A 26,301-nucleotide genomic window follows, 5' to 3' on the forward strand; every position below is an offset into this window, starting at 1 on the left:
ATTAGCAGCAACTCCAGAAAGCCATCGGCTTTTTCATAGTTCATCCTATTATGGGATGAAAGAAAATCAAAACGCATTCCTCAGTTTCCCCATCTATAAAGTAAGTGAAAGAAAGTGACAGTGAAGTCGCTCGGTCGTGTCCAACTCTTTGCAACCCCGTGCACTGTAGCCCACCAGGCTCCTCTGTCCATGGGATTCTCCAGGCAAGAATACTGGAGTGGGTTGCCGTTTCCTTCTCCAGGGGATCTTCCCAACCCAGGGATCGAACCTGGGTCTCCTGCATTGCAGGCAGACGCTTTACCCTCTGAGCCACTAGGGAAGCCTCTATAAAGTAAACGGAGGATAAATTTTTCTCTTCATTCTTGCCTTTAGAAGGGGAATGAAGGTGACTGGGATGGCTGGCTCTTATCAACCTCTGGGAAGCCCTAGGCAGAGCTTTGCCTCTTCAGCGTTTCTGCAAGCTGCTGTGCTCCGTTCAAGGCATAAGCGGTGCGAAGCGCCCCCTGATGGCTGTTTGAAGTACAACAGGTGTAGACCGAGTTTACAAGCTGGCCTGAGCTGGAAAAACTTGAAGCGACCCTAGAAGCGGTTTGGTCAGGGGAATTCCCTGGCGGTCTGGTGGTTAAGACTGCGCACTTCCACTGCAGGGGGCCCTGATTGGATCCCTGGTCAGGGAAGTAAGATCTCGCATGCCCGTGGTGTGGCCCCAAATAAGTAAGTTTCAATAAATGGATATGGTTTCAGTTCACTTGAATTGCTCAGTCATGTCTGACTCTTTACAACCCTATGAACTTCAGCATACCAGGCTTCCCTGTGCATCACCAACTCCCGGAGCTTGCTCAAACTCATGTCCGTTGAGTTGGTGATGCCATCCAACCATCTCATCCTCATCCCCTTCTCCTCCCACCTTCAATCTTTCCCAGCATCAGGGTCTTATTCCAATGAGTCTGTTCTTTGCATCAGGTGGCCAAAGTATTGGAGTTTCAGCTTCAGCATCAGTCCTTCCAATGAATATTGAGGACTGCTTTCCTTTAGGATTGACTGGTTTGATCTCCTTACAGTCCAAGGGACTCTCAAGAGTCTTCTCCAACACCACTGTTCAAAAGCATCAGTTCTTCTGTGCTCAGCTTTCTTTATAGTCCAATTCCCACATCTGTACATGATTACTGGAAAAACCATAGCTTCAACTACAGGGACCTTTGTCGGCAAAGTTAATGTCTCTGCTTTTTGATATGCTGTCTAGGTCATAGCTTTTCTTCCAAGGAGCAAGTGCCTTTTAATTTCATGGCTGCAGTCACCGTCTGCAGTGATTTTGGAGCCCAAGAAAATAAAGTCGCTCACTGTTTCCATTGTTTCCCCATCTATTTGCCATGAAGTGATGGATCTTTGTTTTTTGAATTTTGAGTTTTAAGCCAGCCTTTTCACTCTCCTCTTTCACTTTCATCAAGAAGCTCTTCAAAAAAAAAAAAAAAAGCTCTTCAGTTCCTCTTTGCTTTCTGCCATAAGGGTGGTGTCTCTGCGTATCTGAGGTTATTGATATCTCTCCGGCAATCTTGATTCCAGCTTGTGTTTCATCCAGCCCAGCAATTTGCATGGTGTACTCTGCATATAAGTTAAATAAGCAAGGTGACAATATACAGCCTTGATGTACTCCTTTCCCAATTTGGAACCAGTCTGTTGTTCCATGTCCATTTCTAACTGTTGCTTCCTGACCTGCATACAGATTTCTCAGGAGGCAGGTAAGGTGGTCTGGTATTCCCATCTCTTTAAGAATTTTCCACAGTTTGTTTTGATCCATACAGTCAAAGGCTTTGGTAGAAGTAGATGTTTTTCTGGAACTCTCTTGCTTTTCTGTGATCCAACAGATGTTGGCAATTTGATCTCTGGTTCCTCTGCCTTTTCTAAATCCAACTTGAACATCTGAAAGTTCTTGATTCATGTACTGTTGAAGCCTCAGTTGGAGAATTTTGAGCATAACTTTGCTAGCAAGTGAGATGAGTGCAATTGTGCAGTAGTTTGAGCATTCTATGGCATTGCCTTTCTTTGGGATTGAAATGAAAAATGCCCTTTCCAGTCCTGTGACCACTGCTGAGTTTTCCAAATTTGATGGCATATTGAGTGCAGCATTTTAACAGCATCATCTTTTAGGATTTGAAATAGCTCAACTGGAAATGGTTTAGCCTAGTCCTTTGATAAAATGAGACTTCCCTGGTGGCTCAGACAGTCAAGCGTCTGCCTATAATGCAGGAGACCTGGGTTTGATCCCTGGGTGGAGAAGATCCCTTGGAGAAGGAAATGGCAACCCACTCCAGTATTCTTGCCTGGAAAATCCCATGGATGGAAGAGCCTGGTAGGCTACAGTCCATGGGGTCACAAAGAGCTGGACATGACCGAGCAACTTCACTTTCTTGATAAAATGAAGCAACTGATCTCTAGCAAGATGAATTGTAAGTAGCCAAGATTACTTGGCAATACTGTGTTTTCAGTATAAATTGCATGGCATTTGGAGCTGGAAAAAACAAATAAGGATGGAAGTGACCTTTTTTAGGAGTACCAATAAATATACCAACCTTGCAAGAGGTGCTCTCCAAATGTTACCTTGCAGTGACAAAAAAGGAAAAAATACAGCTGTGTAGAAATCAAAGAGCTTGCTGTGCTGCTTTTAACCCAGTCTACCAGACTCCCAAGTTCACTTTCTTTGCACTGACTGTTCACCATCAGTCACACAGAACAAGGGACTTAGCCTCTCTCTTGGCCTGTGAATCAAATGGAGATGATATAATTGCTCTACTCAATTCTTGCAGACTGGTTTTGAAGCTCAGATGAGAGACTGTATGTGAAAAGATTTGGAAACTGAAAGGGTCCTTCCAGTTGTAAGGGGTGTCGTTTGAGTGTGGGGCTCCGACTAGTCCCAGGGCTCCTGGCTTCAGTCCCAGGGCTCCTGGCTGCAGCCCTTGTTTGGTCCTGCTTCCATCGACAGCCCAGATCCTGGACTCACTGACCTTTGGTCACTGTGCGTGTGTCCTGCCTGGTCTTCCTTCTGCAGGTTCACCCCCACCTCAGGTGTCAGCGATCCCGCTGGTGTCACACCCATTTCACTGTATACCTCCCCCTCTGGCCCTCTTTTCACGTTCGGACCCTGGTCTAGCCTGTGCCTGACCGTTTGGTCATGGTTTGGCTCACCCTATCTTTGGGTTGCAGCATTTATAATGATCTAATTTTTTTTTCAAAAACAGTTTTATTTACTTATTTGGCTGCACTGAGTCTTAGCTGTGGCATATGGGATCTAGTTCCCTGACCAGGGATCAAGCCTGGGAATCCTGCATTGGGAGTGCAGAGTCTTAGCCACTGGACTACCAGGGAAGTCTCTATAATGAGCTAATTTTAAGGACAGAGAGGGACTTCCCTGGCTGTCCAGTGGTTAGGACTCTGAGCTTCCACTGCAGGGGGCCTAGGTTTGATCCCTGGTTTAGGAATGACAGAGGATGAGATGGTTGGAATCGCCGACTTGATGGACACGAGTTTGAGCAAGCTCCAGGAGTTGGTGATGGACAGGGAAGCCTAGTGTGCTGCAGTCCATGGGGTCGCAAAGAGTCAGACATGACTGAGCGACTGAACTGAACTGAACGAGGAACTGAGATCTCACATGCTGTGTGGCGTGGCCAAAAAGAAAAAAAAAATGATGGATGGAAGGTTTAAGAGCGAGGACACTTCCAGGTGTCAGTGCCTTATGGTATCTTCATGAGGACGGGGCCCTAAAGAGCCAGAAGAGGGAGATGGTATTTTAGTTTGTTAAACCTTCCATAATGAATTATCCCAAACAGAAAGGTATCGTCACAGTTCTAGAGGCTACAGGTCCAAGACTAAGGTAAAGCCCTGGGGGAAGCCCCTTTTTGCCTCCAGCTTCCTGGGTGTTGTTTGCTTGTAGCTGCCACAGGGCGACATCTGCCTCCATCTTCACCTGGCCTTCTCCCACTGTGAGTGTCTGTGACCAAAGTTCCCTCCTCTTGTAAGGACACCAGCCATTGGATCGGGGTCCAGCTTGATTCTGTGTGACTTCATTTTAACTTGACTACATGTACAAAGACCCTACCTCCAAATAAGGTCACATGCCCAAGTTCTGGGGGTTAGGACTTCAGCATATCTTTTCGGGGGGCACAATTCAACCCACAGCTGAGGGTGTAATGGGGAAGGAGGAACACTCTCACTCCAGCCTCTGCATGCTCATCTTATTCCTGCTGTTTCGAACCCACATTTCGCAGGCTATTTCATCTATAATGAAGGGCGGTGGGGTTCTTCTAAGCCTTTTCTCTGGGTCCCAGATTTGAGAGGTGATTCATCGAGTCAGGAGATTCCCAGGTGGCTCAAAGGTAAAGAATCTCCCTGCCAGTGCAGGAGATGCAAGAGACAGGGGTTCAATCCCTGGGTGGGGAAGATCCCCTGGAGGAGGAAATGGCAACCCACTCCAGTATTCTTGCCTGGAGAATCCCATGGACAGAGGAGCCTGGTGGGCTACAGGCCACAGGGCTGCAAAGAGTCGGACACGACTGATCACAGGCCTCATCAAGACAGACCTTGTGTTTGTTTTCTCCTGTTGGCAGAATTTGCTGTCCATTCTCCTTTCCTTCCTTGAGTAACAGAACACCTAAGTTTTACCAGGCACATGGCCTACCTAAAAACGCATTGGAGCTTCCCCTGCAGCCTGCTGTGACTAAGTGACTAAATTCTAGTTGAATGAAGTGTGAAGCTTCTGGGTCTTAAAGGGAAAAGGTATATCCTCCACATTTGATTGCCCCTTTCCAACTGGCTGGAATGCAGGCGTGATGGTAAGGACTGAAGTAGCCGTGTTGGGTCATGAGATGGAAACCATATATTGCTGATGACAGAAGAACCAGTCAGAGGGAGCCTGTGGGTCCCACAGTGTGAAGTTACCATTTTAGTCCTAAATTGCTTATGTTTCAGTTCAGTTCAGTTCAGTTCAGTCACTCAGTCATGTCCGACTCTTTGTGACTCCATGAATCGCAGCACACCAGGCCTCCCTGTCCATCACCAACACCCGGAGTTCACTGAGACTCATGTCCATCAAGTCAGTGATGCCATCCAGCCATCTCATCCTCTGTCATCCCCTTCTCCTCCTGCCCCCAATCCCTCCCAGCATCAGAGTCTTTTCCAGTGAGTCAACTCTTCGCAAGAGGTGGCCAAAGTACTGGAGTTTCAGCTTTAGCATCATTCCTTCCAAAGAAATCCCAGGGCTGATCTCCTTCAGAATGGACTGATTGGATCTCCTTGCAGTCCAAGGGACTCTCAAGAGTCTTCTCCAACACCACAGTTCAAAAGCATCAATTCTTCGGCGCTCAGCTTTCTTCACAGTCCAACTCTCACATCCATACATGACCACTGGAAAAACCATAGCTTATGTTTAGGACTCTTCAGTTCACTTCAGTCACTCAGTCGTGTCTGACTCTTTGCAACCCCATGGACTGTAGCACGCAAGGCTTCCCTGTCCATTACCAACTCTTAAAGAGAAATAAACTTCTATCTTGTTTAAGCTGCAGCTGTTTTAGCCTTTTTTTTTTTAAACATTATCTGAATCAAACACATTCATCAGAAGGGAGACTACAAGATAGAACAATGAATGGGCATCTCCTACCTTCTGTAATGAATGTGGCTTGGCTTACAATGCTCTCTTGCTTTGGCACCCCTAGGGCACTTCTGATCTCTGGGAACTGGCATCTCCATAAAGTCTGAGTTTGTATTACGCCTGTGGCCCCCAAGTCCATCTCCTTGACATTGATTCATACGGGGACAATGATCCATGAGTGTGTTCGTTTCCCGAGACGACCACAACATATGACCACAACCATGGTCACTTAAGACAACAGAGATTTATTTTCTTACAGTTCTGGAGGCCGGACATCTGAAATCAAGTAGACAGGGCTAGTTCCTTCTAGAGAAACCCCTAGGAGACTCTGTTCCAGGCCCCGGGCTACAGCAATTCTTGGCTTTTGTTGATTTACAGATACATCATTTTGATGTCTACCTCTTATATCACTTTCCCTGTGTCCTTGTGTGGCCTCTCCTTCTCTCTTTTAAAGACACAGATCTGACTTTGTAAGAGACAGATCAGACTTGGATTTGGGGCCTGTTCTAAACCAGGATGATCTCATCTCAAGATCTTTGCCTTAATTATGTCAGCAAAGACCCTTCTTCCAAATAAGGTCGCATTCTGAGGTTCTGGGTGGCGTATCTTTTGTTGGGGGAGGGGGGTTACTGTTCATCCCATTAAAGTGAGAGATCCTTGTAAACTCTACAGAGTTCTGATCTTGCGAAATTATCATCCAACCCAATCACCTCTCATGGAAGGACTGTTCTCTCCAGAAGCTTCTGATGACCTCTAAACACCCATGTCCTTGCATAATCCCTCCCCCGTGAATGTGGGTGGGGGCATAACTTGCTTCTAACAAACAGAAAATGGCAAAGGTGATGGGATGTGATTGTTGTGATTATGTTATATTATATGGCAGATGGGAAGGGATTTTGAAGATGTAATTAAGGTCCCTAATCATTTGATTTCGCAGAAAGGGAGATGATCTTGGGTGGGCCTGACTTAATCAGGTGAGCCCTTTAAGATAAGGTCAAAGATAGAAGAGAGACACTCCTGCTGGCCTCGAGGAAGCCCACCACCATGAGTTCTACAGCTACAAGGAAATGGGTTCCCTGTGAGCCTGGAAGAGGACCCTGTGTCTTAGATAAGACTGCATCCCTGGCCAACACCATCACTGTAGCCTGCTGAGACCCTGAGCAGGAGACCCAGATCCCTGACCCATGGAAACTGAGATAATAAATGTGTGCTGGGACTTCCGTAGCAGTCCAGTTGTTAAGACTTCATGCTTCCACTGCAAGGGGCACGGTTTTGATCCATAGTTGGGGGGAACTAAGATCCTGCATGTGGTAAGTTGTGGCTCCCCTCAAAAAAAAGAAAGAAAAAAGAAAAAGAAGTGTGTTGCTCTGAGCTGCTTTGTGGTAATTTGTTACACAACAAAAAACGAATCCAGTTCTGGTCCTGTTTTTAAAGATTTCCTATCAGAGACCAGAATACAATGGGACTCTGAGCTCTGGAAGGTCCTAAGATCTGCTGTGGTCTGCTCTTCTCCAAAGGACTCTGGGAGCCTCTTGTCTGCTTGGTCCAGGAAGAGCATCCCAGCCTCCATCCTTCACGCCTAAGAGAATGACCAGTCATTCTGTGACTCCTCCCCCATCTTTTAAGAAAATTAGGAACTAAAGAACCCATTTCACTACAGTTTTCATTTCTGAGTTGCTAGGGAGGAGCCGAACAGTGACTAGGCTTCCCTGGTGGTTCAGATGGTAAAGCATCTGCCTACAATGCGGAAGACCTGGGTTTGATCCCTGGGTTGGGAAGATCCCCTGGAGAAGGAAATGGCAACCCACTCCAGTATTCTTGCCTGGAAAATCCCATGGACAGAGGAGCCAGGTGGGCTACAGTCCATGGGGTCGCAAAGAGTTGGACACGACTAAGTGACTTCACTAGGGAGGAGACACACTTTGTAACGCAGGGAACACAGTTCTCAAAGCCTCTTCAGGAAGAAACTAGATGCAGTCTTCCAGCTTATGCTGTTGGCATTCCCAGGAGGGAGAGCAGATGGGCCACTTCTTCCCAGAGAAGAGATTGCTGGGAATGGGAGAGCTTTGCATCAGCTAGGCGCCACCTACGGTGTCTCTGTTTTCTCTCCCGGTCAGTGGATCACGTGCTCGAGCCCTTCCCCTGAGGGCTCCCCTTGGGCCCAGGTCTGAATCTAATTGGAATGCTGTCCCAGAACCACAGGCAACTGCTTTCCCAATGGAGACATTCTGACCATCTTGGGGGAAAGAGAAACATTCGGGGCTGATGGCAAACATCACTGCAGTTGTCAAGATGTTGCTGGCCAAAACCTTGGCCTACTCTGCCCACCGAAGCCAAAAGAAAAATACAGAGACAGAGACTGGAGGAAATAGAAAGGTGGCTTTTATCCTCAGTGGGTGGAGAGGGGAACACAGTAGTGCGGTCAAGCCTCAAGAACTATGTCCCCACCTCCATGAGAAGGAGCTCTAGGGGCTTTTATAAGGCAAGGGCTGGCTGTCAGGAGTCAGTGATGAGGACCGAAGCCGATAGGATCTTGATTCCTTCCTCTTGCATTGTTTCAAAGACAGTCATAAACTGGCGTCAGTAACCCAGTAATTGAGTCTGGCAGTTGGGTGGCTCTGCTTGTAACTCCAAGGGGAAGGGTGTTGTTGGGGTAAACATCAGATAGGGGATGTATTTAGCACAGAGTCAAAGGAAAATAGGTGTGAAGTGTAGCTCCTGCAGAGTTAGGGGGCAGAAATGCAAACTTAGTCACAGACATTCACAGTTAGGATCAGTTAAAGGAAAAAAAAAAAAACTAGGAATGTTCAGGCCTGCTCACTGTTCTCTTTATACTCTTTGTCCTCAGGAAAGGGAAAGAGAAAAACTCATTCCTCCTTTTTCCTTTTCACTGCAACAAACACCTGGAGGGAAGAACTCATCTTAAGAGCAAACTAGTTCTTCCTTCCCAACCCACCCTCATGCCCATCCCTTCAGTAGGCTTGCTGGCTAGTTGGTTTCACCTGCTCTGGCATTGCCCATCTGACCTCAGAGAGTGAAATGTTTTTAAAAATCTTTGCCTTTGCGTTCCTTTACCATTTCTTGCAAGTCGTTGTAATGAAAAAGATCTGTTTCTTAATAATAAAAGAAGGTAGAAAACTTGGACACAAGTAAGCAGACATTAGCACTGATACATAAGATATTGTTTACATTAAGCAGATATTTTGCAGAACTAACATCTCCCTCCAGGGTTGGTGTGGTGCCTAGTATTTTTATGGAGGACATCTGGCAAGTTTACCCGGTACCCACAGCCATATCTCAGGCCTTCATCACTTCTTAACCGAATTAACTAAAATAGTCTTCACGTGGCCTTCTTGCCTAGTTCTGGCTCCTCTCCAGTTCATCCTCCACAGCCCTCAGAGAGACTTTTCTAAAACATAAATCTGACAGTGTCATTCCCTTTCTTAAAATCATTCAATGATCTTCAAGTGCTTGGGGCAGAATTCAGACCCCTTAATGCAAGGGCTTAGCATCAGATGGACAAGTGCCTACCTTCCCAATCTGATTTCATACCACTCCCCTCTCCTATACACTTTTATTCCAAACAGATTTAATTTTTTTTGAACTTAAAAAAAATTTTTTTTGGGGGGTGCAGCTTCTGGGATCTTAGTTCCCCAATCAGAGATTGAACCAGGCTCTTGGCAGTGGAAGTGTAGAGTCAGAACCACTGACTGCCATGGAAGTCCCACAACCACACTTAAATTGACTAAAGAACTCAACTTTGTCACTGTACCTTCACACAGACTGTATCCTCTGCTCATGCACACATCCATCCCTCCCGGCAATAAATTAAATAATAAACTTAAAGTGAACAGGCTCTAAATATGTTACAAAGTAAAACTTGCAGGGTTTGCAGATGACTTGGGTGTTGAGTGAAAGAGGAAAAGAGAGAAGTCTGGGATGGATGTTTTGGCCTGAGAACCTGGGAGAAGGGACTTGCCACTTACTAAAACGGGGGGAAATAATGGAGGATGTGAAACTACCAGTTAGCTTTTGAACACCGTACGTTTGAAAAGTCTGTTCAAGATTTATTGGAATATTAAGTAGGTATTTGGATTCCCGAGTCTAAAGTTTAGGAAAGAAGCCAAGTTGGATGTATAGGTGTATTGTCAGGCCACCCAAGATGGCTGTTCTCTTGCTTTCTGTACTTCCCCTCCTTGACCAGTACCTGCTTCACCTGTAGACTTCACCCTTGACTGACCTTCCCTCTTAATCATGGAGCCTCATCAGTAAATGCCTATGTGTCTGCCTCAGCCCCAGACAGCGATAGTTCTAATCTCTAGATCAGAACTATTTCAGCTATGATAGTGCATCAAAGGGGCCAGTGGGGGGCGGGGCACGCTCTTCTGCTGGTTTCTGCAATAACTGATAAGCCAACCTGATGTCAGCTCCCCCTGGAACTGCAATCTCTCTATTACCCCGGGAGCAAAGACTGCTACCTTGTCTTACCCGCTGTCTGCCCCACACCGTGGGGTGTCGCTCCAGGACCTCACTTCAGACATGTAAGGTCCCTCATCCGTTACGCTGCTGATGTCTCTTTTGCCAACTCTGGGCTCTTTCTTTGGTTTTGAGGCTGGGCAAGTACAGGGTTTTCAGGCCTTCGGGTGCAGCCCAACAGTAAGTTTGATAGATGGATTTTGGCAGTGAAAGGCTGGAAGAAAAAAAAAATGTCGATTCTTGTCTTCTTTGAAGAAAGAGTTCAGAAAAGAGACCAAAACTGTGAAAAAGATAAAAGCATTTATTAGAGGCAGCGTACGTGTGGAAGAACATACGGGCAGACTCAGAGTGAGTTACCTGCCGCAGGAGTGGCTTAGGTTGCTTGTATAGGGGCAATTTTCTGGGTTGTCTCTGGCCAATCGTCTCCAGATTTGGTCCTGGTGTGGGTGAGCATCTCTCAGTCAGGACGGATTCCAACTGGCATCTCTCTCTCCTTTGGTCCTTCCCCCACATGGAGGGCCTTCTCTGTGCATGTGCTGAGAACGTGCTCTTAGATTAGACAGTACAGAGATCTGTCATTTGTGACCTTGACAAGAGCGGCTTTTTAAAAATAATTTTGATTGATTGATTGATTTTCTGCTGTGCTGGGTCTTGGGTGCTGGGCGGGCTTTCCTCTGGCTGTGATGAGTCTGGCTCATCCATATTGCTTCTCTTTTTGGTGGCTTCTCTTGTGGAGCAAGGGCTGTAGGGCGGAAGGGCTTCAGTAGTTGCGGTTCCTGGGCTCTAGAGCACAGGCTCAGCAGTTATAGCATACAGGCTTAGTTGCTCCGAGGCAGGTGGGATCTTCCCAGATCAGGGATGGAACCTGTGTCCTCTGCATTGGCAGGCGGATTCTTTACCACTGAGCCACCAGAGAAGCCCCCAAAGTCAGCTTTGACGGAGGTGATGAAGTGCTGATCAGAGTGGGTTCAGCAGACCTTGGAAAGTGAAGAGGAGACAGACTACACATGCTGCTTCAACAGCTGTGGCACTGAAGATCAGAGAACATGGTGTGGTTGATGACCCTGTTGTCACCTTGGTTAAATCCGGGACCCCTGTTTCCCAGAATCCTTGTTAGATTCCGGGTGAGCGTTGGCCAAAAGAGGAACCTGCCTCAGATCTGAGAGCTGGAAATGAAGCAGTGTTCACTAATACCTGAAGGATTTCAGGGTGAGATATGGAAGCAGAGGCGCTGGGTGGGATCCGACTTGTCTTCAGACTCCTCCGCTCATGTCCAGCTCTGCTCACAGACCGATGCCCTGCTGAGTGACGCAGCACTCAACCCCACGACAAGACACTTGGCTGCCGCCCCACACGGGGTTAAGCATCTTCTCATAGACCCCTCCATGCACCCTCTCTTCTAGCCCCCCACACAGCTGGATGTGTCTGGTTTCTCGAATTTCCCTGTACATTCTAAGATGTTCACATACAGGGGCTTCAGGCAGCCAGATGCATAATTCTTCTCATTCTCCAGCTCCCTCTGGACCTTCACTCCCCCAGATTCTCTTCCACTCCTGCAAGCTCTAGTTCCTGTAACACCCACATCACTCCCAGAAGTCCTGTTTCCTTGGCTGAACCCTACAGGACACATGGGGTAAGAGCTGGAGAGGGTATGTGAGGTCATGGGAGTATTTGTGTTCAAGATTCAAGTTTCGCGCCTGTTTGTATGCTCCAGAGGATGTTCTAATAGAGAGGGGAGATGGAGGAAAGGGCGGAGAAAGCCCAACAGCACGGGCCATGGAGCCCGGGACCCAGGGCAGGAAGGGAAGGCTTGGAGGCAACAGGGGCTCAGGAGAGGTGAGCTCAAGCACGGTCCTAAGTTGTGGGTGGGTACCCATGGAAGGAGATTGGTAGCTATGATGGGAACATGTGAGAGCCTCTTGCAATTACTTTTATTGTCCTTGTGAACAGAAGTAAGAGCGGTAGTTGAGACTACCAGGGGGGAAGGTGGGATATTTAAAGAGAAAGGAGAAAGTGTGATATAATTGTGACACTCTGTCTTTTTTGGCCACCGTTGTCTCTTCTTGGGGCTGCTCTTGTGGCTCAGCTGGTAAAGAATCAGCCTGCAATGCAGGAGACTTGGGTTCCATCCCTGGGTTGGGAAGATCCCCTGGAGAAGGGAAAGGCTACCCACTCCAGTAATCTGGCCTGGAGAATTCTATGGTCTGTACAGTCCATGAGGTCGCAGAGAGTCACACACGACTGAGCGAGTTCACTTCACTTCAATTCTAAGGTTTAGAGAAGTCTCCACTTTCACAGTCTGGCAGGAGGCAGAGCCCACCTCTCAGGAATGAAGCTGAAACCAACAGACTTTCGCTTCTCTCACAGAGCATGAGATGGTTGGATGGCATCATCAACTCGACGGACATGAGTTTGAGCAAGCTCTGGGAGTTGGTGATGGACAGGGAAGCCTGGCGTGCTGCAGTCCACGGGGTGGCAGAGTCTGACACGACTCAGCAACTGAACTGAACTGAACCCCTTGGCTGGAAAATAGGGTGGGGCCAGTGGGTCACGTGAGTGGGCTCAGCCAATCAGAACAGGCTCCTGGGTCTGTGCTTCCGGAACTCTGTGAAGTTAGGATGGAAGGATGGCGGCGGCCAAGAGCTGGTCCTGGGACCTGCAGGGGCAGCGGGGCCAACAGAGGGACGTGAGGGTGGAATTAGTCAGAGCACTGTCTGTTGTTCGTCTGTTTGGCCCCAGATCTCCAGCCTCCCCATCCAGCATGTGAGTTACCAGATATCCTTTCAATAAACCCGCCTTTTATGCTTCGGTCAAGAGTCAGTTTCTGTCGCTTGCAACCGGAAATCCAGATTGATACTGAGAGGAAGGAAAAGCTGGAGGCCAGTAACATGCTTCTCTTTTCATTCGATTGGCAGCATTTGTCAGGGTTTCCTACATGTCAGGGGCCAGTAGGTTCAAACTTTGAGGTCATTTTCTGAGAACTCCGTGACTAGAGGGGTAACAAAAGGCTCTTCTCTGCCAGTTCTAACGGGACTCCAATAGGCCAGGCTCAGTCACATGCCTCTTCTCAGAGCAGCCCCCAGGATTTGGGAACCAAGGCTGGGGAGCTGAGTGGGGTTCCTTACTGGAAGGAGTAGGAAGAGGGTTTCTGGGCGAACTTTGTGAAAAACCACTACCTTCCTTTTGGCAGCTCATCAGCCAGTGTTCTTTTCCTCCAACATGTAATTCCAGGAATGGTCTCACCTCACATGATGCAGTTTTTCTACATCAAAGAAACTCATGGTCTTCTCCCTAAAGGGAACAACTCAGGTCACATCCAACATCCAATGTGGAGTTTAGGATCTCCGGGTGAGGTGCCTTTTCTTCATCTGAAAGTAGCTACGTATGACGCTGTAGCTTACATACCCAAAATGAATTTACCCAGTCCTCAGTACACCCAGTGTTCCGTGCCTGGAGGAAAACTGCTATAAGGCCCCCATTTAGAAAAGCAGGAAAGGGAAGTGACGTACAGCAGTCCCTGGTCCCAGAGCAGCACACCCCACAACTGTGTGGACATGGACATAAAGTGTCCTGGCACTAGAGTGAGTGTTTGAGGTCAGTTAATGAGGGTGTCCTTTTCCCCCAGCCTCCTATCAGGAATTTCCTTTATCCTTTGGTCTCCCTGGCTGAGCCTGAGAGTGGCTAAGTAAAGATTGCTTAGGGAGTGGGTTGGTAAAGGGGACTGTTCTGCTTTAGCAGCTAGCTTCTGTGAGTGTGGTTACTGGAATCTGCAATTTTCTGGGGGGAAATGTCAAAGCCCTAGTTTGTTCAAATGTCCATTTTATTTCAAGAGACCTCCCAAGAATTCTATAGTATAAACTCTATAATCAGAAATTCTTGCATTTAGGTCTTATGTTTATAGTTCTTCTCTCCTTGTGATGGCCCAGGCGACAAATCCCTTTCCATAATAACTGTCACGCAATTCTAAAATGTTTGTTTTCCTGATTTAAAAATAAATATACTGGGACTTCCCTAGTGGTCCAGTGGCTGAGACTTCCAATGCAAGGGGCCTAGATTTGATCCCTGGTCGGGGAACTGGATCCCATGTGCCACAACGAAAAGATCTGGCATGCCCCAACAAAGATCGAAGATCCCACGTTCTGCAACTAAGATTCAGTGGAGCCAAATTAAAAAAAAAAAAATGCATATACTGAGATGGAGAGATTTTAAATTACTTACCGAAGGCCCTGTAGGTACTAAGGGGAAGAAGTAAGATGGAAAGCCAGGCTGCCTAGGACCAAAGACCCTCCTCCGTTCAAACACCACGAAGCTCTAGTTAGGGTCTCGGTTCTGTGGCCAAAAAGGGGAGGCAGGTAAAAACGGAATGAAGGATTTTCAGTGGACGCTGAGGGTGACAGGCGTGTGCTGGCTGCTTTGGTAGGTGGGTGTTGTGGCTTGAGAGGCTTCAGAAGAATGAACCCTTGGCGTCCACACTGATACCGCGTGATTGTCAGCGTGGTTGCCAGTCCCTGTGCAATGTGGAAGTGCTGGAGCCAATGGCAGGCTAAGAAACAAGTGTCAATGAGGGGGTAAGACTGGATGAATGTGAGGGTGAGTCCCGAGTCACTTGAGAACACCCCAGGAATGGCCAGAAACAGCTGGTAAAGACTAAGACAGGCCTGTGGTCCTGTGGTCTGTGGAAAAGATAGGATATTCTAGTTTATGTAACCACATCTGTACCTGGGCTGGTGAGGGATGGAACTTGGGCCACGAGCACTCTGTCCCCAGTTATTGGCTGATCACCTTCAGGGTAGAGCCTCAAGGCACAAGCCAACCACCGCCTCCGTTACTCCCTGCTGGCTGTCACTCTCTGTAGCCTGCAAGAGTCCAGAGAGGAGACTTCCCCACTGTCTCTGCTGGGATACGGATGTTGGACAGATTTGGAAGCACAAGGCCAACGAACATAAAAATAGCCGTTAAAGATGACAGCTCTTCTTGGGATTTCCCTTGTGGTCCAGTGGTTAAGACTCTAAGCTCCCAACCCAGGAGTCTAGGGTTCAGTCCCCAGGATCCCACATGCTGCAACTAAGACTCAATGCAGCCAAAAAATAAATAAATAGTCTTTAAAAAAAAAAACATTAAAAATGGTATTTCTTCTTGGGACTTCTGTGTAGTCCAGCTGGCTAAGACCCTATGCTCCCACTGCTGGGGGCCCAGGTTCCATCCCTGGTCAGGGAACTAGATCCCACATGTAGCAACTAAAGATCCTGTGTGCTGCAACCAAAACTTGATGTGGCCAAATAAATAAATAATTAAAAAAAAATTAAAAGAGAGTGGCTCTTTTTTTTTTTTTTGCCATGCCTCATGGCTTATGGGATCTTAGTTCCCTGATCAGTGATTGAACCCAGACCCTAAAGCTTGGAGCCCTAACCACTGGACTGCCAGGGAATTTCCAAGATGGTGATTCTTAAGACTTGGATAATTCTGTGAACACTCTCTGACTTCCTTCCCAGCACCCCTTCTCCCTCTCTCATTTCTGACAATTTGTGGAAACTCTTTTAGGGAACTCTTCTAGGCATGGGTTTGATTTCTGAGTCAGGAAGATCCCCTGGAAAAAGAAATGGCAATCCACTCTAGTATTCTTGCCTGGAGAATCCCGTGGACAGAGGAATCTGGTGGGCTACAGTTCATGGGGTTGCAAAGGGTTGGACACGACTGAGCATGCTCGCCTGGTTCTGTCCATTCTTAGCTGTGCAGTTTGGGAGGGAGGAACACACCCCTCAGCTCTAGGTGGTTGGGTTACACTCACCAGAGTGTCCCATCCTCGGCCATGATAAGGTCAGGGATGGGCCAGTGACTGACTTGGTGCAGTCGAGAGAAAGGAGGTGGGGGGTTCTGGGAGGGAAACTTACTGGTTCTTGCAAGGAGCCAAGAGGAGAGATGCTCTCTCTTCCTCTGGATAGTGCCGCAGCTATTGTTTGAAAACACTTTCTAAATAAACAGTCATCTGCACGTGGTCTAACATTTCCAAGGGATGAAGTAGGATGCCGTGGAAAGCAAGTCAGCGTTAGTTCCTGTTCTCGTCCACCGGCCAGCTTGTTCCACTTTCCAGAGGTGATCACAGTTACCTGCTTCTTCTGGCACCCCTCCAGAGCTTCTCTGTGCATATACATGCAAATGATCTTTTATTTCTCCCGAAGTGGTCTCTACTTTGCTCTCCACGTGTACCTCCTTGTTCCTAATGATGTATCTTGGATATTATTACACATTTGTATCTGTAGGGCTGCCTTTAACTGCTGCACAGAATTCTATTATATGGATATTCCAGTGTAAACATTCCTTCAGTAATCAGCATTTAGCTTATTTGCAAATAGAGCTGCACTGGAAATTGTTCAAATGTGTATCCTTTGCGTCAGTGCTACGTTCGCTTTTGCTCCCACGGCCAGAGTCACCCCAAGAACAAAGTGGAAGCCTCCAGAAAAGGAGAGCCAAGGGAACTACAGGAAATGAAGCTGGAACCCTGACGAGTCGTTACACTGTGGTCTGAACGATGCTTGAAGTCAGATGTACCTGAGCCTGCCCACTTATAGAGGCAATTAATTCCTTCTCCTGTTCATGCTAGTCTGGGATGGTTTTGTTGTTGTTGTTTCTTGTCGCATAAAAAATTCTCATTGGTACAGATATTAAATCCTCACAACCAAGATGTGAAATGAAAAAAGTATGATGAAAAATGACATGGTGCTTTTGATATCCATCATCTTAAAATATAAACATCTTAGAGAAGAAACCAGAAAGGGTACACCAAAAGGTTAACTGTGGTTGTAGGTTGCTTGTAGACATCTGTGTTCTATATATATTTAAGTTTTAAAGGTTTCTACAGGACTTCCTGGGTGGTCCAGTGGTTAAGAATCTGTCTGCCAATGCAGGGGACACGGGTTCAATCCCTGGTCCAGGAAGATTCCACATGCCAAGAGGCCACTCAGCCCGTGTGCCGCAATTACTGAGCCCATGCTCTAGAGCCCTGGAGCCACAACTGCTAGGCCCCCGTGATGCAAATAATGAAGCCCGCATGCCCTAGAGCCTGTGGTCTGCAACAGGAGAAGCCACCGCAATGAGAAGCTCACGCACCACGACTCGAGAGTAGCCCAGCTCGCCACACGAGAAAGCCCAAGCACAGCAATGAAGACCCAGCATAGCCAAAAATAAATGCTTCCAAAGGTTTCTGCAGTAATAGGGATAACTTGCACAATCATTTGTCTCAAGGCAGGTTCCCTGGAAACACAGGCTGAGACAAGGATTTGGGGCGTGTGGTTTGCAGAGGGAGTGCTCTGTAGGAGGAACCCACAAGGAAGTGAAGGAAGCAGGATTGTAAAGAGGAGGGGGCCACACAAGGGGCCCTGGGGCAAGTCTAGCCATGGCCTGATTGGGGGATGGGCCCTGAAGTGCAAAATGAGCCACGTGCATCCCCCAAGTCAAGAGGAATGACTTTTTAAATTAAATTATTGTTATCTTTAAATCTTTTTGGCCACACCAAGGCAGGTGGGAATCTTAATTCCCCCACCAGGGATCTAACCTGTGCTCTCTGAAGTGGAAACTTGAGATCTTAACCACTGGATGGCCAGGGAAGTCCCACGGCTGGCTTTTTGTATGCAAGATCAGGTAGTAATTGGCTGCTGCTGCCTGTGGGAGTGTAACCTGCCAGGTGGTGTCCTGTTGCCAAGAACAATCTGGAAGGTAGATGAGAAAGAAAATCCTTATCCACCAGCAGGGCTGGTAAAGGTATCTGGGTGAGACACCAACTACATCTGTAACAATCACAGAGTCATTTGAAAGAAAAGAATATATACAGGACATCCTACAGAGGCCAACGCTTTCTGCCCTTGATCTCTGCCTTCTACACTTGCTGCTGGGACACCACTGAAAGAGTTAGTAAATGTAGAAGACTTCACTGTAAATAACAGAGAAATAGGATTGTCTTAATGGGCATCCCTGGTGACTCAGTGGTAAAGAATCCACCTGCAATGCAGCCTCAGATTCAATCCTTGGGTCGGGAAGATCCCTGGAGGAGAAAATGGCAACCTACTCCAGTATTCTTCCCTGGAGAATCCCATGGACAGAGGAGCCTGGTGTGGTACAGTCTATTGGGTCGCAAAGAGTCGGACATGACTGACTAAGACAACAGCAGGAATGGCAAATTACACTCTTTCTAGAAATAGGACTCTTGAAAATAATTGTGGAAGAAAGCAGTGTTGTTTTTCTTTTCTTTTTTAAACACCTGGACTCCTGAGTAAAATGAAAGTAGAAGCTTTTTAAATGTATCCCTAGACTCACATTACTGCTGGGTCTGAGGTTTCACGTCTGCAGAAGAAGTCCTGTCTGGGCTCATGGCTGCTTGTGTTTCCACGTCTTCTAAGGGGCTGATCTGTTATTTTAGATGAGCAGTTCAGTGGTTAAGATTCTGTGCTTCCACTTCAAGGGTCACTGGTTCTATCCCTGGTCAGGAAACTAAGATCCCACATGCTGTGCAGCCCCCCTCCCCCCAAAAAATGTATTGGTGGATTAGGTGACTAGAGGAGGCAGTGAGTTAGGGAGATGCGCCTGGGAATTCTAGGTCCTCACTGTGACTTCCTCCAGCCCAGTCTCTCAGAGGGTCCTTCCCAAGCGTCTTGGAATACTCCCATAGCCCTTGGGGAGGGCCACCATGGACACAGTGAGTGATGGGGTTCTGTTGCTCTGGTGACCGGTTGCCGCCAAGATTCTGGAAAGAGGCAGATCTGGGTGGCCCAGACTTGGAGGCAGGCTGCAGGCAGGAGCCTTCAGGAGAAAAACTCAGGAGCAGAAGCACAGTCCTGGTTCTATTTTCCCTCAGCGATGCCCACTCTGTCTGTGTTCACAGATGTGCCCATGGCCCAGAAGCTAGAGGGCAGCTTGCTCAAGACCTACAAGCAAGATGACAACCCTAACAAGATGTTCCTGGCCTATAAAGGTAGAAGCCTCGTCGTTTGAGACGCAGGGTGCCATGACCGCCTCTAGGAGGGCAGTGTTCCCACTGCCACAGAGGGGTAGAGAGAGCACAAGCCTCCCTAGACAGAGAGGTCTGTTGCTGTGAACAGAATTGCCTAGAGGGGAAAGGAGCAGAAAACCTCGTGGGTGGGTCTGGGCCCTCTGCCCTTCTCTGCGGGTTCCTGGCATTTGATAAGGGCTGTATCCTCTCCCGGGCTTCCCAGGTGGCGCTAAAGAACCCACCTGCCAATGCAGGAGACGTAAGTGACCAGAGTTCATTCGATGCTTGCATTGGGAAGATCTCCTGGAGAAGGGCATGGCAACCCACTCCAGTATTCTTGCTTGGAGCATCCCATGGACAAAGGAGCCTGGTGGGCTACTGTCCATAGGGTCTCAAAAAGTTGGACACAACTGAATCAATGTAGCACACATGTATCCTTTCCCCCAGCTCTGTGCTCGAGCCTATGAGGACACTGCCTTTCCTACAGCCTCTTCATTCTCCCCTTCTCCCTCCTCTGCTCCTGAACCAGGAATGGCCCCTAGACTGTTCGGGGATGCAGCCAGCCCTTGCCACGGTGAAAGTCAGTGTCACCTTTGTTCAGTCCCACATGAAAAGTGAAAGTGTTAGTCACTCAGTCATGTCTGACTCTTTGCAACCCCATGGACTATAGCCCACCAGGCCCCTCTGCCCGTGGGATTCTCCAGGCAAGAATACTGAAGTGAGTTGCCATTTCTTTCTCCAGGGGATCTTCCCGACCCAGGGATCGAACCTGGGTCTCCTGCATTGCAGGCAGATTCTTTACCGTCTGAACCACCAGGGAAGCCCAACCTATACCTCTCCCATTGCCTATCATCTTTGCCCTTTAAAATGGCATAGGTTTCTGTTGTCTTTTCCAAAAAGATGAAAATTAGACATACCCACTAACAACACATTGTTTTTTATAAAGCGGTTGAGGGAAGAAAAGGAAAGTTGTCTTTTCCTAGGCAACTTCCCAAAGCCCCAGGAGAACCAGGACAGTATTCGTGGGCTGTCTGCAGAGCCCACAAGCTTGCAGGCACCGCGGTGGGCCTCCAGAGACCCCTCTGCCCTTCCCGTCACAGTCTGCATGACCAGCAAAGGCAGACCCTGGGTGTCCTCCGTGGTGCGCAAGACTCGAATGCAGATTGCCCAAGATCCCTCCCTGAACTATGAGTACACGCCGGTGATGGGCATGAAATCATTCGTCCAGGCTTCCCTGAACCTCCTCTTTGGGAAGAACAGCCAAGTCATTGTGGAGAACAGGGTGAGAAGCAGGGCCCTTCTCTCGCTCACTGAGACACGAGGAGTAGAGACTGGGGGTCTGGGATTGTACAATCGCAAACATGAAAAGAGTTTAGAGGGACCCCGCAAAGTTCAGAGTGACCCAAGTCCTTGCATTGGAGGACAGAGCCGGGATCAAGACCCAAAGCCGGGGGTCTCCACACCAGCCCCCACTGCTGCGGTGCCAGCTCTTTCAAGAAGGGAATGATCCGAACCTGAAGTGGTGCTGATATCACCATCGCTCTCTCTTTTTTTTTTTTTTTAATGGTTTTATGATTTTTAATGGTTGAAAAGTCAAAGAGGGGTGATATTTGGGGACCCATGAAAATGACATGAAATTCAAATTTTGGTGTCCAGAAAAATGTTATTGGAACATGGTCACAATCATTTACTTGTCAAGAGTGGCACTCTGTGCTAAGGGCAGCGTTGAGTAGTTATACAACCTGAGTGAGCGAGTGATCAAGTGATCGTAGCTCAGTTGTGTCCAACTCTTTGGGACCCCGTGGACTGTACCCCACCAGGCTCCTTTGTCCTGGAATTCTCCAGGCAAGAATACTGGAGTGTGGGTTGCCATTTCAGCATGAAATATTGACTGTTTGGTCCTTTGCAGACAAAGGCTGCCCATGCCTGGTATGAACGTGAGCACCACAAGGGGTGGAGGGGGTTCATTCCATTCCCTTACGTATCCCAAGTGCCCACCACAGTGTCTGGCACCCAGTAGGGGCTCAGTAAACCCGGATGGATGAGTCAGTGGAGGTGCACGTGTGGGAGCACGTGGCCTTGACCTCCTAGAGCAAGGTCCTCCTTCCCCAGTGTTGGGAGACACTGGCACCGTTTTTTTGCTGGCAGGCAGGGGGTGTGCAAACCGTCGGGGACAGCGGCGCTTTCCAACTCGGGGCTCAGTTCCTCAAATCTTGGTGTCAGAGTTCTCAGATAGTTTACATCGTTTCTTCTCAAAAAGGTGAGTGGCAGCCCCTGGCCCCGCCCCGTTCTTGATTCCCACCCCACCACCTGCAGTCTTCACCGCTCTCCCTCCTCACTCTGTCCTGGGAAAAATGGTCGCTGGGCTGCGGTTTCCTTGTCCTTTTCCTGTTCCTGTCCTCCCTTTGGCGACTCATCCCCCTCCCCTGCCCCCGGACCCCGTTCTCTGGTGTGTCTGCCTCCCATCTCTCCACTTCTCGCATGCCAGCTGGTGGCAGGGGGTGCTGTGTTCCCACAGAACCTCATGGACTCATCTTCCAGGACATGGGCTTTACAGTTTATGAACACACCTTTTGGGACTCTGCGCATCTGTGCTTGGACCCTAACATGCTCCTCGATGTGGTGAAGGTAGAGGTGCCCCCGCTCTCAGCAGTGTCTCCCCAGACCTGGTTTACAGCTTCCCTTTTCTCCTAATCACCCCCTCTACCCCAACTCTGGTCATCCAAGACCCTTTATAGGCTCAGATTCACAGCCCTTTAGTAGGAACCCACGTGGAGGATGGCTTCTCCCAGCGTCCCCCTGTCACGACCTGTGTGGTCCGGGAGGCACCGACAGGACAGTCTTTCCCTGCAGCATGCCCCGCATGGCTGCGTCTTTGTGATCGGGAGTATGGGCAACTGTCAGCTGACCCCTAGTCAGTGGACACAGTTGATGACCCTGATGAAGGTGAGTGCACCTCCCGCCCGGCTCTCCTCCGTCTCAGCACCTCCCATGCCTCCAGGAGTCCCTCCCACTTCTCATTCTCTTTTTATCTGACAGAGCAAGGAGATATTTCCATTTTTTGACATTCCCTATCAAGGTTTATCCACTGGTGACCTGGAGGAGGATGCTAGATTCTTACACTACTTTGTGTCTCAAGGCTTTGAGTTTTTCTGCAGCCAGTCTCTATCCAAGAATTTTGGCATTTATGGTACGTCGTGGGCAGGGGGAGCAGGGAGGGCCTGATGGCGCCACAGCTGGGGCACAGGACACGTTTGACGTCTCCTGCCCTCTGGAGAGAGCCCAGAGCCCCGGAGCACCCCAGGGCACCTTGGAGGCAGAGGGAAGGGTACTGAGCTACACGTCAGGGTCTGTGGTACGGTCTCAGCTCAGCTGCTAAAGCTGACTCTGGGTAAATCATCTCATACCCCTTAGGCTTCTGTTTCTTCAACTGGAAGATGAGGGGCTGGGACTTAGCGATGTTTCAAGTCCCTTTCACCTTAAAAAAAAAAGACTTTTTGCAATCTGTTTATTTTTGGCTGTGCTGGGTCTCTGTTGCTGTGCTTGGGCTTTCTCTAGTTGCAGTACATGGGCTTCTCACTGCGGTGGTTTCCCTTGTTGCAGAGCATTGACTCTAGGGCACAGGGGCTCAGGAGTCATGGTTCCCGGGCTTTAGAGTCCAAGCTCAGTAGTTGTGGTGCAGGGGCTTAGTTGCTCCGTGGCATGTGGAATCTTCCTGGACCAGGAATTGAACCCGTGTCCCCTGCATTGGCAGGCGGATTCTTAACCACTGGACCACAGGGAGGGGCTGCCTTCCACCTTTAAGACTCTTACTTGCAGCTACTTTTCTTGGCAAGAAGAGCCTGCACCTACTTCTTGGGGCCTGGATGGGGCCTTCTTGGTGTGGCTGGGTGGAGGGCCCTGTCGTCCAGCCCTCCCCTCTGCAAGGCTGGAGGCAGAGACTGAGGGCACTGCCCAGGAACGGTGGGGGTGCTGAAACAGGCCGTCTGTCCCATCGCTGCAGATGAAGGAGTGGGTACTCTCGTGGTGGTGGCCCTCAACAACCAGCTCCTGCTGCGCGTCCTCTCCCAGCTGATGAACTTTGCGCGGGCCCTGTGGCTAAACCCTCCCACCACGGGCGCTCGCATCATCACCTCTGTCCTCTGTAACCCTGCTATGCAGGGAGAATGGTAAGGCAGGGAGAGGAGCAGGACAGGTGGGCAGAGGCTCCGCATTCCCACAGACCCGCTGACTCACAGGATGCCCCGGCTACTTCCCTTCCTGCCTATGTTGCCTCTTTCACTGAGGAGCCCCAGTGGCAATGCTGAAGGTTGGGGGAGTGGGTAACGGGATGCTCTTTGGGGGCACAGGTCAGCTTATTATTGAATTGTTTGAATGCTCTCAGGTGGCAAGAGGAGATGAGGAAGCACCAAGGACCTGCTTCTCTGGCAAAGTTGGCCGGAGAGTCTGCTTCCCTTGCTTACATTAATATGGGCTGAAACCCCCTCCTGTTTATAACCATCCCAGATGGGTGCTTACTCTTGAAGGGAGAAGAGGGGAAAGGCAATGAAGAGGTCGAGAGCCTGGGGAGACCTTATGCTCTCCATTTCTTGCTGTCCTTCCCTTGGCAGGAGACAGAGTCTGGAAGGGGTTGTAGAGAACGTCATGATGACCAAGGAAAAGGTGAAGGAGAAGCTCCGGCTTCTGGGAACCCCTGGCTCCTGGGATCACATCACTGAGCAGAAAGGGTCCCACAGCTATCTTGGACTCAACTGTAAGTACCTAGGAAGGGACAGCTCTCTCATTTCTGACCTTGGATTTGGGCTTGTATTTGAGCATAAACTTCATGGACCAGGTAACCCGTCCCTAGCTTCACCTCAGACTTTGATTCTTTCCTGAGGAAAGTGGAGCTGCTTTGGGACCCTTGTGGCTCCCCAGAAATACTGACACTTCCTACTGTCCATAATTCACCCTGGGCTAGAGGGGAGCGGGATGGGACCACCCTAGGATCTGAGACCCTATGGTCGTCACCAGCCCAACAGGTGGAATACCTGATCAGTGAAAAGCATATCTATATCCCTAAGAATGGTCGGATCAACTTCACCTGTATCAATTCCTACAACATAGATTACATCACTTCGAGCATCAATGAGGCTGTCTGCTTCACAAAGGACTCAGAGAGATAGCTTCTGAAAGTAAATGACCCCTGATTGGAATAAAGCTTTAGTCTTTACAAAAGTCCTGTGCTGATTATTCATTGCTATAGTTCATTTCTCTGCAGAGCACTCTCTCTCTCCCCATCTATCTATAAAGCATTGGCCTGGCCTCAGCAAAGAGGGGTAAAAAAGACCAGAGAAGAAGGGAATGTTTGCATTCATTGACTATCTCATATTGAGCATTGAGAATTGAGCACTGTCTGTGCAATTGGAACACGACAGCTGGAGAGGAAACTGGAAGCTTCTGCCTGGTATCTCCTTGTTGAGCACCTGGCATACCATATATTGGGCTTTCCTTGTAGCTCAGTTGGTAAAGAATCTGCAATGCTGGAGACCTGGGTTCAATCCCTGGATTGGGAAGCTCCTCTGGAGAAGGGAAATACCCACTCCAGTACTCTGGTCTGGAGAATTCCAAGGACATGTATAGTCCATGGGGTTGCAAAGAGTTGGACATGACTGAGTGACTTTCACATACCATACTGAGGCCTGATCTGGTGTCTTAGTCCATTTGGGCTGCTGTAACAAAATATCATAGACTGGGTGTCTTATTAACAACAGAAATTCATTAAGATTCTTAGATTTCTGGAAGCTGAGAAGTCCGGGATCAAGTTATACCAACAGACTTGGTGCCTACTGAAAGCCTATCTCCTGGTTCATAAGCAGCTCTGGCTGCAGCCTCACATGGTGGGAGGAGTGAGGGATCCCGGGGGCCTCTTTTATGAGGGCACTAACCCTGTTCACGAGGGCCCCACCTTCATGACCTAATGACATCCCAATGCCATCACGTTGGAGATTAGGTTCCAACATTTTTATTTATGCTTTTTATTTATTTGTTTATTTTGGCTGCTTTCTCTAGTTGCAGTGAGCAGGGGCTGCTCTCTAGTTGTGGTCCCCAGGCTTCTCATTGCAATGGCTTCTCTTGTGGAGCACAGACTCTAGAACACAGCTCAGTAGCTGTGGCACATGGGCTTAATTGCTCTGAGGCAGGTGGAATCTTCCTGGACCAGGAATCAAACCTTTGTCCCGTGCATTGGCCCGCAGACTCTTAACCACTGGCCCACCAGAGAAGTCCCAGCATATGCATTTTGAGGGGATACAAATATGCAGACCATAGCATACAGGCATCAAAAGCTATGTAAAAAGCAGACAGTCCAGTTCATTTCCTCTGGAAGTTTACAATCTAGTTGGAGAATCAGCCTTGCATGTAGGCATGCGAAGTCGCTTCTGTCGTGTCCGACTCTTTGCCACCCTATGGAATATGGCCACTAACGTGACTATTGGGAATCTGTTAATACATAGAACTCTGCAAACCCCCAGCAGGTATGACACCCTCCACCCCAGCTGGGGAAAAACAACTCACTCGGTAAAAATGGAGCTAATCGTAAAAGGTGGCATGTAAACAAGTAAGTCTCAGGGAAAGGTTAACCCAGCAGGACTTAAGTGCCCAAACTTCATATATTCTAAGGGACTTCAGAAATGGCCCTTGACCAGCGGCTGAGAAATGAAGTCTGAGCTCTTAGAGTTTCCTGCCTGACAAGAGTAGCTTTGTGTGATGAAGCCCTTGGGTCATTCTGTGCCAGTTGGGTGTCTGGGGCTGGAGACTAAGGTGTTCAGTTATACAGACCCTGCATGCCCACGTGATTGAGCCCCCCATAAAAACTTGGGATACCAAAATCTTGGTGTGCCTCACTGGCAACACCTCACACATACTGTCACATGTTGGTGCTGGGAGAATTGAGCACTGTCTGTGCAACGGGAACAGGACAGCTGGACAGGAAACTGGAAGCTTCTGCCTGGTATCTCCCAGATTCCATCCTTTCTACCCTTTTCCTTTACTAATTTCAGCCTGTATCCTTTCACTATAATAAACTGTAACTATGAGTGTAACAGCACAAGGATTTCGGCAAGTCCATTTTTAGCTTCTTTGAATTCCCTGAAGATTGTTCTCACAGGGAGTGCAGACAAAGTGAACAGCCTCGTGGGGTTGGGCTTAAGATCCCCAAAGC

General features: G+C 48.6%; 1 protein-coding gene and 1 non-coding gene across 2 annotated transcripts; one reads left to right on the forward strand and one right to left on the reverse strand.

The window, feature by feature from the left end:
- Window positions 1–247: 247 nt before the first annotated feature.
- Window positions 248–319, reverse strand: TRNAC-GCA. Its single transcript has one exon. It is a non-coding gene; the product is annotated as a tRNA-Cys (tRNA).
- Window positions 320–18,730: 18,411 nt separating this feature from the next.
- GOT1L1 (glutamic-oxaloacetic transaminase 1-like 1) lies at window positions 18,731–24,385 on the forward strand. The gene is made up of 9 exons (XM_010838781.1): window positions 18,731–19,082; window positions 20,201–20,382; window positions 21,249–21,360; window positions 21,619–21,728; window positions 21,954–22,046; window positions 22,140–22,290; window positions 23,104–23,269; window positions 23,711–23,853; window positions 24,114–24,385. Exons 1-9 carry the CDS (start codon window positions 18,968–18,970, stop codon window positions 24,263–24,265), a joined length of 1,224 nt encoding a protein of 407 aa, XP_010837083.1. The 5' UTR covers window positions 18,731–18,967; the 3' UTR covers window positions 24,266–24,385.
- The last annotated feature ends 1,916 nt before the right edge of the window (window positions 24,386–26,301 follow it).

This window comes from Bison bison, unplaced genomic scaffold (genome assembly GCF_000754665.1).
Source record: "Bison bison bison isolate TAMUID 2011002044 unplaced genomic scaffold, Bison_UMD1.0 scf7180017864105, whole genome shotgun sequence".
Classification (NCBI taxonomy): domain Eukaryota; kingdom Metazoa; phylum Chordata; class Mammalia; order Artiodactyla; family Bovidae; genus Bison; species Bison bison.